The sequence below is a fragment of the Populus alba genome, chromosome 1 (assembly GCF_005239225.2).
Source record: "Populus alba chromosome 1, ASM523922v2, whole genome shotgun sequence".
NCBI classification, from domain to species: domain Eukaryota; kingdom Viridiplantae; phylum Streptophyta; class Magnoliopsida; order Malpighiales; family Salicaceae; genus Populus; species Populus alba.
In genome coordinates this window covers 34063813-34081288 of record NC_133284.1, presented here as the reverse complement: position 1 = coordinate 34081288, position 17476 = coordinate 34063813, and the positions used below count along the sequence as shown (strand labels likewise).

The 17476-nt window shown below is 34.8% G+C and overlaps 3 protein-coding genes across 4 annotated transcripts; 2 read left to right on the top strand and 1 right to left on the bottom strand.

The window, feature by feature from the left end:
* Nucleotides 1-33: 33 nt before the first annotated feature.
* LOC118055420 (polyadenylate-binding protein 8) lies at nucleotides 34-4736 on the bottom strand. The gene is made up of 9 exons (XM_035067322.2): nucleotides 4160-4736; nucleotides 3607-3725; nucleotides 2836-3492; nucleotides 2082-2159; nucleotides 1920-2009; nucleotides 1613-1750; nucleotides 1285-1458; nucleotides 1010-1213; nucleotides 34-467 (listed from the first exon to the last, which is right to left on the bottom strand). The coding sequence occupies exons 1-9, from the start codon at nucleotides 4392-4394 to the stop codon at nucleotides 228-230; spliced, it is 1935 nt and encodes a 644-aa protein (XP_034923213.1). The 5' UTR covers nucleotides 4395-4736; the 3' UTR covers nucleotides 34-227.
* Nucleotides 4737-8233: 3497 nt separating this feature from the next.
* Nucleotides 8234-12200, top strand: LOC118055421 (CBS domain-containing protein CBSX2, chloroplastic). Of its 2 annotated transcripts, XM_035067324.2 has the most exons (9): nucleotides 8234-8704; nucleotides 8785-8872; nucleotides 8947-9011; nucleotides 9291-9339; nucleotides 10200-10252; nucleotides 11291-11406; nucleotides 11683-11740; nucleotides 11837-11901; nucleotides 11989-12200. In XM_035067324.2, exons 1-9 carry the CDS (start codon nucleotides 8498-8500, stop codon nucleotides 12080-12082), a joined length of 795 nt encoding a protein of 264 aa, XP_034923215.1. In that variant the 5' UTR covers nucleotides 8234-8497; the 3' UTR covers nucleotides 12083-12200. The 2 variants fall into 2 exon arrangements, with proteins under 2 accessions (XP_034923215.1, XP_034923216.1); XM_035067325.2 differs by having other exon boundaries at nucleotides 8236-8704; nucleotides 11837-12200.
* A 141-nt stretch (nucleotides 12201-12341) lies between these two features.
* On the top strand, nucleotides 12342-14537 carry LOC118055402 (abscisate beta-glucosyltransferase-like). The gene is given in 3 exon segments (XM_073408023.1): nucleotides 12342-13714; nucleotides 13717-13758; nucleotides 13761-14537. Coding segments are annotated over 3 exon segments (1476 nt in total). The 5' UTR covers nucleotides 12342-12936; the 3' UTR covers nucleotides 14417-14537.
* Nucleotides 14538-17476: the final 2939 nt, after the last annotated feature.

Below are 17476 nucleotides of genomic sequence, written 5' to 3'. Positions count from 1 at the left end.
TTTCATAACCTAAAACAGCATCGTACGAACATGTTAAAGCACCAGAAATTTGTCACTCGCATAACAAAAGTTTAAGCAATACCGTCCCCATCATCAATGCAACTTCAGAAAGAAACTCAAAATAAGACAAAACCGGTGCCTAAGCTACCAGGTAGTCAAGTATAAATCAAAGCCGTAGATAGAATGGTTTGTTGTCTGGCATTTCAAAAACTATGCCCACGCTCAACCTAGGGCACAAGGCTGTCATTCAATGACAAAGAAGCTAGTTGATCAGCTGTGCCAGAGGCCTGCTGCTGAACAGTCCTTAGAACCTCCATTGCTTCATTGACCTTTGCTTTGAGAGCTTCTGGTGACTCAAGCAAGTGCAGAACCTCAGTTTGATCCATCTCCAGAAGCATGCCTGTCACTTTGGCCGCTGCTTCAGGCTCCAGCTGTTCCACGAGAGGGTACAGATTTTCACCAAGCATCTGCAGTTATGCATCCAGTAAAAATTAACTATCAATTAAACCAGACTAGCACACGCATCAGATGTGTTGGTCAACATGTCCATTTCACTCATCTTCAGAAGAGACATTTTATATCATTCCCAGTAGGGATAGGAATTGGGATCGGGATCCTCTCATTTTCATTTTGTAATTTGCTGGCATGTTCCTGATATCTATACTGTGAAAAATTGAAATGAGTAAACATGATTTTTGGGTGCAAGATAAAACATGACAGCTTCAACTAATCAGAACATCATTAATATGTCCCAGTAGACAATAACTACTGTATCTAGAAAACATGCGTTCTCAGGTGATGAACATATCATTCTGGCCTTGTCCAACAAAACCCCATACACCTCCGGTTAAAAATAAAGAAAGAAACAGTGGCCCATTTCAGTGAGGAAAGTATTAAAATTTAATAAATGGCCGATGCTTCCAGTATTATTATGTGCCATTTCGAACAGCACAAGTATTAAAATCTAATTAAGAGATGAATATGCAAATAAAATAGGAATAGGGCATACCGTTCTCTGCTGATCTGGAGTAGCATTTGCGAGTGCAGTAGCCAAAGCCCCAACAGGAATTGACTGAGACAATCCTGCATCACGCATTGGCATGCCACCCATGTCATATGGAACAGGAAGCATGCCTCCAGCAACACCAGTCATTGGCACATCAGGCAAGCCACGTCCTGGAGGGTAGCGATAGACACGCCCCCTAGGAAGCATCTGTCATTCATATAAAACCATAAGATAGGGTTTTGCCATCTCAATTATCTAGTAAGGAGAAGACTATCAACCTGCTGCTGCATAAGCGGGACTGGCTGCTGGGATTGCTGACCAGCTCCTCCCCGTCGACCTCCAGGTCGCTGACCCTGCTGACCCTGCTGAACCATTGGCACAAAGAAATTTGGCATGGGAGCCCCGCCAGGCCTCATACCAGGCACAAGCTGCTGTTGATACCCAAACCCAGGCTGATAAAAGTGCAACGATTACAGAAGGCACTTTCATGTGAGAAAGCAATTTTACAAAATTGACAAATGGGTACAAATCTATTAATAAAAAAACAGAACATTCATACACATAGCTATGATATTAACGTGCAACAACACAAGTGGAAATCATTACCTGGGGTGGTATGATAGCAGGTGGGGCTTGTCCATAAAATATTTGCTGTCCAAGACCTGGACCCGCAGGGGGATACATAGGCATACGAGGGCCAACTGAAGGTGCCATTGCAACAGGTCGCATTTGAGAAAATTGAGCCTGTTTGATAAACAGAAATCCATCAGATATGAACGATCAAGAAAATTAATTTTACAAGGAACAAGAACAAAGACACCTTTAAAGGATCAGCAAAAAGGAAAGATAGCATAGCTGCAGACTGACAAATAACAAAGGGAAACAAAAGATAACATAAATGAAAATAACATACCTGTAACCTAGCTCTTCTATCCTCCTTTCTCTGTGCAAGTGCAACATATAGAGGTTTGCTAACAACAATTTTTCCATTCATCTCCAAGAGCTATTAAAACAACAAAATGATATTAGTGTATTCTAGGGCCTTCATGAAAGCACAGAAAAAGTATCAACTTACAGCTCTGGATGCCTCTTCAGGAGTTGAAAATGCAACAAACCCTGATCCTCTGCTTATTCCATTTGGGTCTCGCATAACCTGTAGGTGAAAACATGTTTTGTGATACTATAATTACAAATATAAAATTTATTTGTTTATATGAACAGCTCGAGATAATCATCATGGAGAAAAAGTATGCTACTTTCTCACACCAGGGGACAAAAAGTATAGAAATGGAGCTAGACTGAATCGAGCAGCAGGTGGTGGTTTTTGAAAGCCACTAGCACTGATATACAAATCAGTTTTGAAAAACCTGTTGTTGGAGATGGTAATACAATCACATATCAGAGAAATCTTGCTGGATACAGGAAGGCAGTTGTTCATTAAACTGGAAACGCTCCAAAGGTTGACAAAACCAACTGGATAGCGCATGAGTTTGAGTGATCGACCCCCCTCCTCATGTCAGAAATCATACAGAAACATGAGGGTACATGGATATTCTTCTGTCTCCAATTGACATAACAACATTTGTTTATTCTTAATATGATTATTAACCAGATTTTTTTTCTTTGTTTTGGTGCAGCTGGAAGACTGGGTTCTGAGCAGGATTTACAAGAAACATGAGAGGTGTTCTAATGTTAATACTAATGTCAGGAATCAACAAAGTAATGAGGAAAATTCTTCTTTGACAAAAGGTGATATTAATGAAGATTACACAAACCATCAAAAGCTGCATACTCAAAATGGTTAGCTCTTAAAATTCAAAGCTGCATACCTTGCAAGACGTGATTGTACCAAATGGAGAAAACAGCTCCTTAAGCTTCTCATCACCTATGCTATCATCTAAATTTTTGATGTACAAGTTTGCACCCTGAAATTTGTCAGCTGCTTCCTTCATACTCTGCTCAAATCGCTGCTTCAATTCAACTTCCCTTTCATATTTTTTCTGCGCTTTCCCAACAAACCATTCCTTATCATCAACTTTTTTCCCGTTAAGAGCCTCAACTGCTTTAGCAGCATCTTCTGCATTCTCAAAGTTTACAAATCCAAAACACTTGGATTTTCCATCGCCATCCCTCATCACCACAATACTAGTGATGGTTCCAAATTCACCAAAAGTTTTGTTCAAATCCTCCTCAGTTGTTGTTTCGGATAGATTCTTCACAAAGACATTGTTGAATCTCATCTTGTCAGTAGCAGTGTCCCTTTCCTGCTTGCGAAGGAACGGTCCAACATAAACTTGCTTATCATTCAGCAGCATGCCATTCAGTTTCTCAATTGCTTTTTGGGCAGCTTCTTCACTGTCAAACTGCACAAAACCATAGCCTTTAGACTGGCCAGATGAGTCAGTAGCAACCTTGCAAGAGAGGATGTTCCCAAATGCCGAAAAAGTATCATGCAAAGCTTTGTGGTCAATTGCCTTGTCCAAATTCTGTCAAGTAATGCATTCAAGTCAGACAAGAAACAGAAATGGAACTCCATGAAGCCAAAAAAATACAAATAACCATAGCAACAAGCAAATTGACCGGTAATAAAATACAAATACCTTAATAAATATATTTCCAGCCCCACTTTTGCGAATAGTTGGGTCACGATGAGAATACATAACCCTGATTGGGCTTCCATTCAGGGGAGTAAAATTCAGCACTTCCAATGCCCTCGCAGCTGTAAACATGTTCCACACAATACAAAGTGAACGGATGGAATTTAACACAACACACCAGGAAGACCAAAAAAAAAACAGACACTCCTCAACATTCTCTACATGCAAAATATTAAGGGTATCAATGCATTCATTATTTGTTATCAAATTCAACCAAGTCTCGATTTCTAAGAGCATATTAAGTACTCTTCAAAAGTCATGATACCCAGTTGAAAACCCCTCCCAAAAATTCTGAAGTTCGAAACTTTTCGCTCAAAGGTACATAGAACACCATAGTATCATTCAGACCCATTAAAACCACTCAATTAAATACAACATTAACACTAAAACCTAACAGAAAACCGCTCAATTAAATAATCTTTGTTTCTCCACTTAATAATCACCAACTAAAAACCCAAAACTTAAAATAAAAAGACAAACAAAAATAGAAACTGACCATCTTGAGGATTGCTGTAGTTAACATAACCATAGCCAAGGGACCTCCGGCTAGTCAAGTCCCTGCAAACCCTGACTGAAACCACTTGACCCACTTGATTAAACAGATCATAGAGCTGGGAATCAGTCACACTTGCTTCCAGATCACCCACGTAAAGCGACGTCGTCACAAAATTAGGGTTATTAGCCCCTGCATTCACACCCTGTGGTTGAACTGGTACTTGAACTTGTGCCATTTCCGTTTCTTTTTTGCTTTTCTCGGAAAAAGTTTTGATTTTTTTGTGGGTTTTGAAATAACTTCCCTCTCCTCTTTTTTTTTTACAAGAATAAAAAACACACAGGCCAACTGTTAGATAAAATGTCTAAGAGAGAAGTTTTGATTTTTTCTTTTGAATTATGTTTTTTTTTTGTTTTATGGAGGAGAGGGAAGGTGAAGGAGGAGGAGGAGATATTGGCCGCCGGATAAGAAGTGGTGGTGGGGGCGGCGGAAATATTGGGAGGGAAGGAGGGAGGGATAGAGAAAGAGAGAGGGTGCAGTGGTGGGAGCTGCAATAAAAAAAAAAAGGGAAGGGTGTTTGGGGGCTGAGAGAGGGTTAGAGAGGGTTATATGTAAACCCTAAGATTGTGTGAGGGAGAGGTATCAACCATCGGATTGGATGGTGTGTGGGGTCCAGATGAGGTAAAGGGGGTAACTGGTAGGATAAAGAGGTTTTGACGCGCGATACGGGCAGTGTTTGGCATAATATTTATTTTTGTTTTTATGTAAATTTTAATTTTTTTTTTTAATTTTTCTAAATTAATTTTTCTTTTTAATTTCACTTTTCTTTAAATGTAAAATTTACTTTGTATTTTAATTTTAATTTTAATTTTTTTAATTTTAATTTTAATTTTAAATTCTTTTATATAATTAAAATTAATTTTTTAATTTCATCATTCAAATTAAAAATTAAGTTTTGTGATTTTTTTAGATGGAGTATTTTAGATTTGAGAACTTGAATAACGAGTTTAAAAATAAAATATGGGCTGATAATTTTTTTTTAAAAAATTAGCTTTGTAATTTTTTTATTTTTTTGTTATATTATTTTGATCTTATGATTTAAGTTGTGAATTTGAGGGGATATCTCGGATTGACTAAACCCTCATTATTAAGATTACAAGTTTGCATACTAACTTTAGTTAATTATAGTTAATTTTTTAAATAATTTTTTACTTCATTTTCTCTTGTTATATTCAATGAATTATAAGTTAAGCTTATTGTTTTTTTTTTAAAATAAATATTTTTTTATTGAATTATCATGATTATTTGTTTTATTTAATCTATCCAATGTTTTTTTTTTTTTATCATTTAATAGAAATAAAACTAATTTGTTTTACTAAGTGACTCCATCACTTAAGTATATAACTTAAGTCACGTGTGTTTTTTTTATTTGGCATGCTGACCACTATTCTTTGTAAACAATAAAAACAATTCACCAAGACTAGCAACGATTCTGAACAAAGATATTTGAGATTTCATCTGAATTAGATTCTTGGTGGAAGCATACGGGAAATAAACATCGATGCTTTCGATCGGTTTTTACTATTATGTATCTTGATTTTTTTTTTACCTAAACCAAATATTTTCTTACTGGTTAATACAGGGATAATGCTGCCATATATTAATGAAAATTAGTAAACTCAAAAGGTCGAAAAGTTGATAGGAATTATCGGTGTAAGAATATGGTTATTATTGTTTTTTAAATATTTTATTTATGTTAAAATATATTAAAATAATATTTTTTATTTTTTAAAATTATTTTTGAGATCAACCTATTAAAACGATCTAAAATATATATATATAATTAAATTTTAGTAATTTTTTTTAATTTTTTAAAACACGAGTACAACTGTGTTTTTAAACTATCTCAAAACATGTATAAGTAAAAGAAAGAGAAAATAAATCATCACATAAAATCATATTTATACACAATAATAGCAATTTAATATAAAAGGGTATTAATAAAAAAATATCACAAACATAATTAAATAATATTCTGATGAATATTGCACAATAAATACAAAAGAAATTCACATATTGTTACTATGATTAAAGAACTTGATATCTCTTGAGCATAACAACAGGATTCTCGCTACGTCTGTGACTTTCAATTATGAGGTGGACCTAGTCCACCAAATAATTTATTTATCAACTATATAGGTTAACATGTGGACTTCCATTGCTCCTATGGATGTCTATCATCTCCTACTATATAATAAATAAGTAAGAACTCGAATTTGTTCCGTGAAAAAAATAATATCGAGGATGCAGGTAAGACAGTCAACAAATCAACATGCTATATTAATCTATTAATATAAGGTTCTTTTTGTTTTTATGTTTCAAAATTATTATTTTTTATTTTTTTATTTTAAATTAATATATTTTTATTGTTTTTAAATCATTTTGATTCCTTAATATAAAAAATAATTAAAAAAATTAAAAAAAATTAATATATTTTTAAATAAAAAAAACTTTAAAAAACAATCACAACAACACTTTTAATAACAAGTAATGTATTGATTTGTTGTCTGCCACGTCAATAAAATTGCTAGCATGAACTTATTGATATCTTCGTATATCACTTATGTCTTAGTTTTATTTGAAAATATGGTTTAAATAAAGATATATGAAAGTTTATTTTTTTTGCGTTTAAAATTATTTTTTATATATTTTTGTAAAATTAAAAAATATTATTTTAATATATTTTTTTAAAATAACTTTTAAAAACAAATATTATCCTAATGAACTTTAGAATCTAACGTGCGCATTCGGTTTTTAGTTTTCACAAGTCAGGGTCAATTAATACATATACGACATTTGATTAATGTAATTGCATGGTTTTGCCGACAAAGACTTTCGATCGGCTGGTGATTCTGACATCAGCGTTAGATATTTGTTTTTCCACGAGTTTTCCATTCATTCCTCGCTGATAAACCTGAACCACACAAATCTACCTCGTTTTGCGAGAGAGGAAAATTTCTTAGTTACACGGTGCGTTTTATTTCGTGCTGGACGACACGCCCACGTGAAGCAGGGTGTTTTTTAATTAAAAATTATTTTTATTTTTAATATCAATATATTTTTTGATATAGAATTACTGAAAAAATACATAAAATCATCACATAGATATTTTTAAAATAAAAACATTTCAAATACAAATTAAAACACGAAAACAGACGAAACCGGTATTTCACGTGTCAAAACTACAGATGGACAAAGCAAGCACGTTCTCTTGACAGCTAGCGAGATGGAGGCCTCCACGGAATGTTCATTGCCCCCTACCACACAACTCATCGAACTTTCTTATTTGTAGCGAGAGAGGACAATTCTCACTTCCCTTTCTTTTCTCCTCATCGCTTGCTTGTAGACAAATCCTTTACAGCCAAATTGTTTTCTTAATGCGTTCTTTAGATCTCCTGTTTACTTCAAAATTGCCTTCATTCAATTCTTTATAATTTAGTTAACCTGCTCATACATATTTTTAACTTGTAAAATTTTATAAATAATAATTTATTAACAATATTATTTAATTATTTGAATCATTATTTCTATCCCACCACCACTTTTATAAAATTGGTGGTGGTGGGATAGAAATAATTATTTAATCTTATTTAATCAGATTTAATCACTAAGTAAAATCTGATTTTTTCATGGTCACTATACCACAATTTCTTCCACCAGTGTCTTGTTATTTTTAATATTTTTATTATTATTACATTTCTTTCATTATTTTTATTATTATTATTAAAGAGTGTTTAGAAACGTGATGTACATTATATTATTAAAAATTTTGATTTTTTTGCTTTAAATAATTTTTTTTATATAAAAAATATTTTAAATCGTTAGCTATTATAATCCCATTAAAACCCTTAAAAAGATGTTCTGAGTGAAAAATATCTTACGAGAAGATAATTTACATGTGAAATATTTAAACCCAAAAAGTCAAAATAAAGAAATAGAATATAGGAAGTAAATCCATTAAAGGGCTGGATAAGCCGTGATTTGTGAGCTGTTGAGGGGTCCACGGAGTTAAATAAAGAAAAGTCCTCACCAATCAATTGGCGTTTCGACGTCTCTCAAGTTTCCTCCTATCTCGGAACAGAGCAACCCCAAAAACAACACTTTCTGATTCAAAGAATCAAAGCGCTATCTCTGTACCCATCTGCTTCAAATCTCACTTGGAAATTCTTCAGTTAGAGCAATTCAATACACTCTTAACAAATCCCCTCTTCCTGACAGAACAAGCGTAACCTTCTTACCATCATTGTTGGTCTAACCCTAACTACAATCATCTTCTGCTACATGGCTTCTGTTACGAACACTTTACTACTCTCTCTGCCTCCGCCATTCTGTTTAAATACCAATAACAACCAGTCACCACCACCTTCTCTTTTTGTTTCTAAAACCCCAAGATCGAAATGTTGTCGTCTTCGCTCCTCCTCCGCCCCTCAATCACCATACCGTTCTTCTGTTACAGTTGCCTTGTCCACTGTAGCAAACTCTGTTCCGGTAAATAACTGACTCACCCGCCTCTTGCTTCTGTTTTCTATTTATAGCGTTTTTTTATATATAATTTTTTTTCTCTGCAGGCGAGAAGTGGGATTTACACAGTAGGTGATTTTATGACCAAGAAGGAGGGTTTATATGTCGTTAAAGCTAACACAACCGTTGATGATGGTAATTACTACCTTTTCTTTGTTATGAGTTGTTCTGTTTGTTGATTTTATTTTTTCGTGAATATTTTTTTGCAGCATTGGAGGCTCTTGTAGAGAAGAGAATAACTGGGTTTCCCGTCATTGACGATGACTGGAGATTGGTAAGTTTTTCATTTTATCTCATGATTCCACTGTCATACGGTTTCTATTCATGCTTACCAGTTCCTTGCTTCTATGCTGTTCTTGGGATTTCGCGGAGTCCAAAGTTCACCCTGAGACAAAAAAGCTAAGATCTAAACTAGAAAGCTAGTTAAGAAGTAGTAAAATATTCATGTTACTTGTTCCTGAAAATGAAGGACAGCACTTGGTCAGCTAAAAAAACCTATATTTATTTGAGATTGTGTTGTAAAGAACTGATTTCAAGTCTTTACTTGTTGCAGGTTGGTGTTGTTTCTGACTATGACCTGCTTGCGCTCGATTCCATTTCAGGTAGTATAGATTAGTGAAGCCAGTGTTGGATTTTTATGTCTTTTTTCCCGTATGTTTTTACCATTGTTTGCTCCCTTGTTTGAATTTTCTCATGAAGAGTGTATGTGTGTGAAATTATTTCCATTTGGGTGTAATCTCCTCATTGCCATTGCTTGTTCTATAATTTTTTTGTTTGTTCTTCTTTCCCTTTTTATTTTCTAGAGAATTCTCAAGTTGACCGGAAATGATGGCGAATTAGATTACTATGGTTTTCAAAACCAAGCTGATCCATTTGTTAAATTTGTAGCTCTGTTAAGTTTGATTCAAGGAGTTCCATTAAAGTTGGCCTGAAGAAACTTGGCTACAAGTGCTTTCTCAGACCATGACGGATTGATGGTCATAACAAGTTAAACAACCACATGGCACCTTACTTGCCAACTTCGTTTATTTGTTAGATTTGCTTGCTTATCTAGTAGAACAATACTAATTCATCTTGGCATCAATTGAAAAGTCAATTCTAGCATCAATTTGCTAGGCTTGGAGATAGACTAGAGTAAAAACGGATAAGCTAGGGTAACTAATAATGTTGGATTCATGGCCTTTCAGAAATAAATTTTCTTCATCCCTTTGATTGTGGCAACATCACGATAATTCTTAGCTTGTTTCTCAAACTTTTCTTTTCAATCTCTAGGGCCTATAGCAGCAAGGATGCTGTACTGATTCAGTTTTATATATATATATGTGTGTGTGTGTGTGTGTGTATTTTTGTTAGATGTTGGTACTTAGTTCTGTCATTTGTTATTGCTCTTTATTGACAAGCTGGCACTATAATTTTGTAATGTGTGAAACTGCTACTGATTTCTTCTTTCGGTGTCTATCAGGTGGCTGTCAAAATGACACAAACTTGTTTCCTAATGTTGATAGTTCTTGGAAGGTGCGTGCGAAGCTCCCCTTTGATATTCCAGGCGTTTGCATCTAGTATTTGTAACTGAGCATGCATCCATCTGTTTGTATGTATTTTTGTTTCTTTAAAAAATGAGATATTTTGACTGATTTCTTTATTTAGAGATTAGAATCCTTTGTGTTTGTCAAATTCAGAGCTAACGTCCTTCAACTCCAAATAATGTTGTAGACCTGCTGTTATACTCCCCAATCAAATATACAAATGAACAGAAAAAAATTGAACATAGTATTTTCTTTAGGCATGAAGATGGTGAGAATTGGGGTCCGTGTCTGCAAGAAAAGACATGTAGTATATTATACTTTTAAGAGGATGATCAGGCCATGATTAGCAAACAAATCATAACCATTTCTTTGTCAGATTAAGAAAGGTGGGTGTTGTGGGGGTGCAGGTTCGGTAAGTCTTTCCAACACTAGAGTAGCCATTACTATTGAATCCAAGGTTCAGAATGAAAATGGGGGGTTGATTGGCTCAGTAAGGCAATTTGGCTTTTTAAAATCCTTGCCATCCTTCCCTTTTCAAGTACATGGCATGCAATCAAGGAATGCTCGGTACTTCCTCCTTCACCAGGGCTTGCTCACAATTAGTCAACAAACTCTTATTGGAGGGATGTAGAACCCAAAACTTCGATCCAACTTGACTGGTTGTAAAGAATGCAGAAGAATGTGGTCAGTTGATGGTTTGATCACTGCACCGTTACATTAAGCACCATCCTGCAATCCAACTGCTGGCCTTACATACAAGTTTTGCTTGAACAAATTCTCCAAATGCAGGGATATTCTTGTTGGTGGGTAGATGTAATGATGGTAATTTATAATAGTTAATGGAAAACCATACAACAACTTGATAAATGAGAGTTTTCTCCATCGTGGGAATCAGGCCTATAATAAGAGTTTGATGTTAGAAATACAAGAGAGACTGGCGTGCACTGGCAAAGGGGATTTTACTTCTAGAACATTTTTCAGTTAATGTTTTTTAATACTGATTTCTGTGTCTTGATAAATATTGCAGACTTTTAATGAGTTACAGAAACTGTTAATCAAGAACAACGGCAAAGTTGTTGGTGATTTGATGACTCCTAATCCTCTAGTTGTTGATGAATCTACCAATCTAGAGGATGCTGTTAGGTATTAACTTTTTCCACTCTAGTGTATCCCTTTCTTCTTCAAGGACATTTCTGTTTAAACCTGTAAGACGACACGTTCTGTTTTGTACTTCCATAAATGTATGACAATACTTTCGAGAAGATTTTGTTATGCATTTTCTCTTTGTCCAATCTTTATTAAAAATATTTTCTAAATGGTTATCATCAAATTTCTAATTTTTTCTCTTATTGCAATTGGATTATTTGGGAATTTTCACATTAAACTAAAAACACGCTTGATGTCCTAATCGAATGACAGGTTGCTGCTTGAAACAAAATATCGGCGACTCCCAGTGGTAGATGATGGTGGAAAGCTGGTAAGAATTGTTCCCAATATTCTTCATTCAATCTTATTTTATGGATTCTAATCTGTTCTGAGTAATTTATATCTGGTCTCTAATTTAAAACCAAAGGTTGGAATCATTACACGGGGAGACATTGTTAGAGCTGCTCTACAGATAAAAAATGCCACTGAAAGGTCAGCATGAGTTCGTGTTCCACGATAGATTAAGACTTCTGAAGTCTATACTGATTTAGCAGTGCTCTGTTTTTGTTCAACACAAAGGCTTTGCAGTTCATTCTTCCAGGTACAATCAGAGGGAAGCTATCAATCTCCTTCCCTAACAGTCTTTTCTGTTACAAATTGTATTTTTTTATGAGGTTCAAAACTTTGATTTCTAGTTAAATGTTATATATAGTATAGGCTTGGTAAATATGAAATCTTGTATCGAGGCTTGGAGTGGTTTGGCAGTAGTCTAACGCAAGGTTTTTTTACAAGTAGCATTCTTGTTGCAAGTAAGATTTCCAGCCGCAACAAGGCCAATTATTTTGACATTTTCCCATTATTTTAAAGGATTCTTAATTCTCAAGAAAAACAATATTTGGGTATTGGCTAAAGCACCTCAACTGTTGGAATCTAACCAAATCTGGCATGGCACCCCACTGGTTTAGCTCCTCTGTTTTCAGCATACAATTAAGTCAGTCTCTCTAGTTTAAGAGGTCCATCGCATCCTTGTGTTTTTATTTCCGTTCATAACTTATTCCTTTTGTTGTCCGTTAATGAGGTGGCGAGTTGTCACTAGTTTAGTTGAAAAAAAATGATAATACTAATTTGGCTGCAAGTTAATGGAAAGAAACCTAAGGTTAGTTTGACGATTTTCAAAAAAATTAATTCAGTTTTTAAAGAAATAAACATCGTAAACCATAAAAGAAATTAAGTGATGGTTTATGAAATCGGAGGGTCAAGTTATTATATTGCTAAATTCGAACTAAATTATTATTTACTCTCGAAACAAACAGGGAGTATCAATTGCTATAAAGTATAAACTCGAGAGTAAACGAAGTTTCAGAATATAGCATGCCTACCTTCTACCGACCTTATCAAACTGCTATGAATCTTCCAAATTAGCTTACACCCTAGGTTCTTGACGGTGATGTCCATTCTTGTTATGTGTGAAAAATGGATAAATCCCATGGATATTCATTTCATTTCTTCTTATAAATATTCCATTCGATGTCTTCACTGCACATCCCAAAATTTGGAACTTATAAAGTCGAAGGCTCTCTTTCTCTCGTGCCAGCCAAGCTTTCATCCAAATCCATCCCCTCTGCAACAATGGACTTAAATTCACCTCCAGTTGAAATGTTCTTCTTTCCATTTGTTGGTGGAGCCCACCAAGTCCCCATGATAGACATAGCCAGAGTCTTTGCTTCCCATGGTGCCAAAGCTACCATAATTACCACTCCAAAACATTCCCTCTCTTTCCAAACATCCATCCACCGTGACCAAGAATGTGGTCTCCCAATCTCCATCCACGCTCTTGAGCTGTCTGACAATGTTGATGTTGCCGACACGGACATGTCTGCAAACTCCTACACTGACACTTCTATGCTCCAAGAACCTCTGCAAAATCTTTTACTCGAACGAAAACCAGACTGTATTGTTCATGATGTGTTTCATCGTTGGTCTGCTGATGCTATTGACAGTGCTGGGATTCCAAGAATTACTTTCAACGGGAATGGATGCTTTGCTCATTGTGTCCGAGAAAATATGGAACGCTATAAGCCCCATGAGAAGGTAACTTCTGATTTGGAGCCTTTTATTGTTTCAGGTCTTCCTGATGGGATTGAACTGACCACGTCCCAGTTACCATTCCTTGGAAGACCACCAAATGGCGGAGGGTTGCATAAAAGAATGCCAGGATCAGATGAGAAGAGTTTCGGTGTTATGGTTAATAGTTTCTATGAATTGGAGACTGCTTATGTGGACTCCTTCAGGAATGAGTTAGGCAAGAGGGACCGGTTTCATTATGCAATAGAAATGTGGAAGATAAGGCTGGCTTGACAGTAAAGAACTCGATTCGGTTCTTGACGTCAGTTTTGGAAGCTTAGCTCGTCTAGCCCCTGAACAAATCCTTGAGATCGCCCACGGTCTTGAGGCTTCCAATCACCCATTTATCTGGGTGATAGGAAAAATCCTTAAATCAACTGGACAAAATGGAGAAAGCAAAGAAAATTTGCTTCCCAGTGGGCTTGAAGATAGAATTAAAGAATCCAGAAGAGGACTAATAATAAGAGGCCGGGCTCCTCAATTGTTGATACTAGAGCATCCGGCTGTTGGAGGGTTTGTCACTCATTGTGGATGGAACTCAACTTTAGAAGGTGTGAGTGCTGGAATGCCAATGGTAACGTGGCCTATAACTGCAGAGCAATTCACCAATGAGAAGTTGATCACTGATGTGTTGAAAATAGGGGTGAAAGTGGGGAGTATGCACTGGATGTCGCCAAGGACCGAGTCACGGGTTTCAGTGGGGAGAGACAAAGTGGAGGCAGCGGTAAAGAGGCTGATGGGCAGTGGCGAGGAGGCAGCCGAGATGAGAAGAAGAGCTGAAAAACTTGGAGTGAAGGCAAAGATAGCTGTTGAAGAAGGTGGATCTTCTTGTAAGAATGCTGATGCTTTGATCCAAGAACTGAAATCTCGCAGGCAAAGTTGAGACTTTGCGTAGCTTGTTACATGGACTCTGCTTTCCAGGGCAGCAACTGTTCTGGGTTAATGTCAAATGATTTGTAAGTGGTTGAATGAAGGGATGGTAATGGATCGGGTTGGAGCCTAAAGTTGGTGGAGTGTGATATGTTTTTCAAGGTTTTTTTTTTTTTTTTTTTTTAATATATTAAAAAAAGAAAGAAGCACGGCTGTATGTTAAACACAGCTTCTGTTTTATCCATCTTTAATTAAGAACATTTAAGCCAGTACCTTAAGCCACTATAAATTAATGTTATCACAAAAATGTTTTGACTTCTAAAATTATATAATTTTACAAGTCAAAACATGTAAAATCATGTTAAAAATTTAAAAACTAGTAAAATCAATTAAATTTGTTTAAAATCTATCAAACTTGTTGAAATTAATAAAACTGGATCAATTTCACGAATTTGATAAAAAATTAAAAAATTTACTGATTCTATCTCCAATTCTCCAGGAGTCCCCCGCCCGACACTTCCACCCACCCCCTGATCTCTTTCCCCCTTTTCCTTTGCTCAAATCTCAAATTCTCATAATCTCAAGTCTCAAGTTTCAATCCTAGCAGATTAACACCAGAAATGCAACTGATTCCACTCTCTAGTCTCCACTCACCAGCAGCGCAAATATATAACCACTCACCAACAACACAACAAAAATTGATCTGAATCTAATTGTCTAAACTCTCCATTCTCTCAGCTGGTTTTGCTTGCCAGTTGCCACTGTAATCTTGCAAAAAGAAGAAATCGTGCTGAAAATCTGGTAAACACATTACTTAATTGTGTTTTGCTATTAATACTCATCTACTTGAAAGAGGAACAAAAGATTAGCTTTGAGATCGTCTCTATATGTTGTTTTATATGACAAATAATCTTTAAAAAACCCCATTACTACCTTGCGTTCTGCTGTATTACGTTATCCCTTTCCATTGAATTATCTATTTAGTACAAACTCAAAAAAGAAGGAAAATTAGGAATATGAAAAAGTTATGTAATTTAGCAGTGGTACTATAGTGCTCATAAGATTTTAATCTTTCCCACGCTTCTAGTTCTCTCATTTCATCCAAAACCATCTGCCTATTTCTGCACTCTATGCTACAAAAGCCTTGATCACCCCTGCAATCACATACATTTAACAGCAGTTTTTAGAAATCTTGCATGAAAGATTTATTGGAAGAATACAATTTCATATGAAACTAGTCCAGCTGACATGGCTATCTAAGTAATTAGTACATACATTCTTAATCAGGGTTATGTAATTTAGCAGGAAGGTAAAAAGATTCCAAAATAAGCTTTTTGACATTTAAGCTCCTACTGCTACTGGCCTTTGCTTTTCCAATTTCTATCACTGCTTACATACATATTTTGATATATACAAGACTGCTACTATACAAAACACATGGTTTCGCAGAATCATATCCCAATTTGTGAAGTCGCTAGATCTTTTAAAGAGTAGCAGTTGTTGAATAATCGCTGTTGTGGGTAGTTAAGTCTCCATCGGTGTACCAAGCATGCATTCTCTCCATTTATTGTGTTTTATTCTGTTTCTAAAATGGACATTCAACATGCTCATGAATTGGATAGTTTCCCATAATAATATAAACTCTCTACCAGGAAAAAAGGTCACACAAATTAGAGGGAGATAGTTTTCTAAGCCACACAAGCTGAGTAGTGAGTACTGCATGAAAAATGATCCTGCAAATCATGTGGGTGTCTTAGTTTAATTTTTAATTTTTATTTGAATTATGTATTTTAAGGTGTTATGATTTAAGTTTGTGATCTAAATTTATATTGTATATTTCGTATTAAAAAAAATATTTTTAACACCCTTGCTTTAAACCTCCGTCCTCACTTGACGCGCCTGTCAGGTTTTTAACAAAAGAGAATGGCAGAGTGGAAAAATTTGCGGTGGAAAAATTCTGCGAATGCAATGGGACCATTCAAGTCAACTAAAATAGTCACTCTACGGGTCCAAGTCGTCTCTTGCATCAATAATTGCGGCCTGACTTTGCTGCTTGGTTGATTTCTAGAATTTGTTTATTTTTTAATTTTAAAGTGTTTTAAAAAAATATTAACCTTTTTTTAAAATTAATATTTTTTGATGGTTTCATGTTGTTTTGATATGCTGATGTCAAAAATATTTTTTTTTAAATAAAAAATATTATTTTAATGCATTTTCAAGTGAAAAACACATTAAAAAACAAATATTATCACACTCACAAAGACCTTATAAACCACACTAGCATATTGGTGCACGCTTCGCATCAGGTTAATAACAATTTTTATTTCCAAAGTACAAAAAAAATATGAAGCGTGATTTTAAATGTTTTGGGTCTGATGATTGAGTCTAACCAAATAGTATTGGGTTTGGTTGCAGAGCCAAACCCAACATCCTTGAGCCTTGTTGTGGAGCCACACTCAATATCTTTGGGTTTGGCTGTGGAGTCTCATCAATTTATTTTTTATTTATTGTATGAAAAAAAATTAAATAAGAGAAAAGAAAAGAAAAGAAAAGAATCTAAAAGGCAAAAATATAAAATTAAAAATATATTGTAGCCCAACTAGATCCAATAGCATTGGGTCTGGCAGCCAAGTTAGACCCAACAATACTTTTTGACTAATAAATAAAAAAAACAACACCCCTTAAGGTGTTATAGTGTGGTCCATAATGCAAATACCCTATGCTTACAGTGTGGTTCATAGTGCAATGAGTCCATGTCCACAATATATATATATATATTTTAAAATTTATCTTTTATATCACATCAAAAATAATACAAAAATATCAAAAAATATTAATTTGAAGTAAAGATAAAAATAAAAAAAATTCAATTGTTTTTAAAAATATTTTTGAAACGCAAAAAACAAACATGCTTTAATATAAAAATTCAACTCAACCTGAAATAAAATTTTTTTTTTATCATCACTCAACTTTTATACAATATAAAAAAATTCATATCAATTTATTTTCTCTTTAAAAATTCAATAAGAGAAAGGAAAAAAAAATTAAAAAGTAAAATAAAATAAAATTGGAA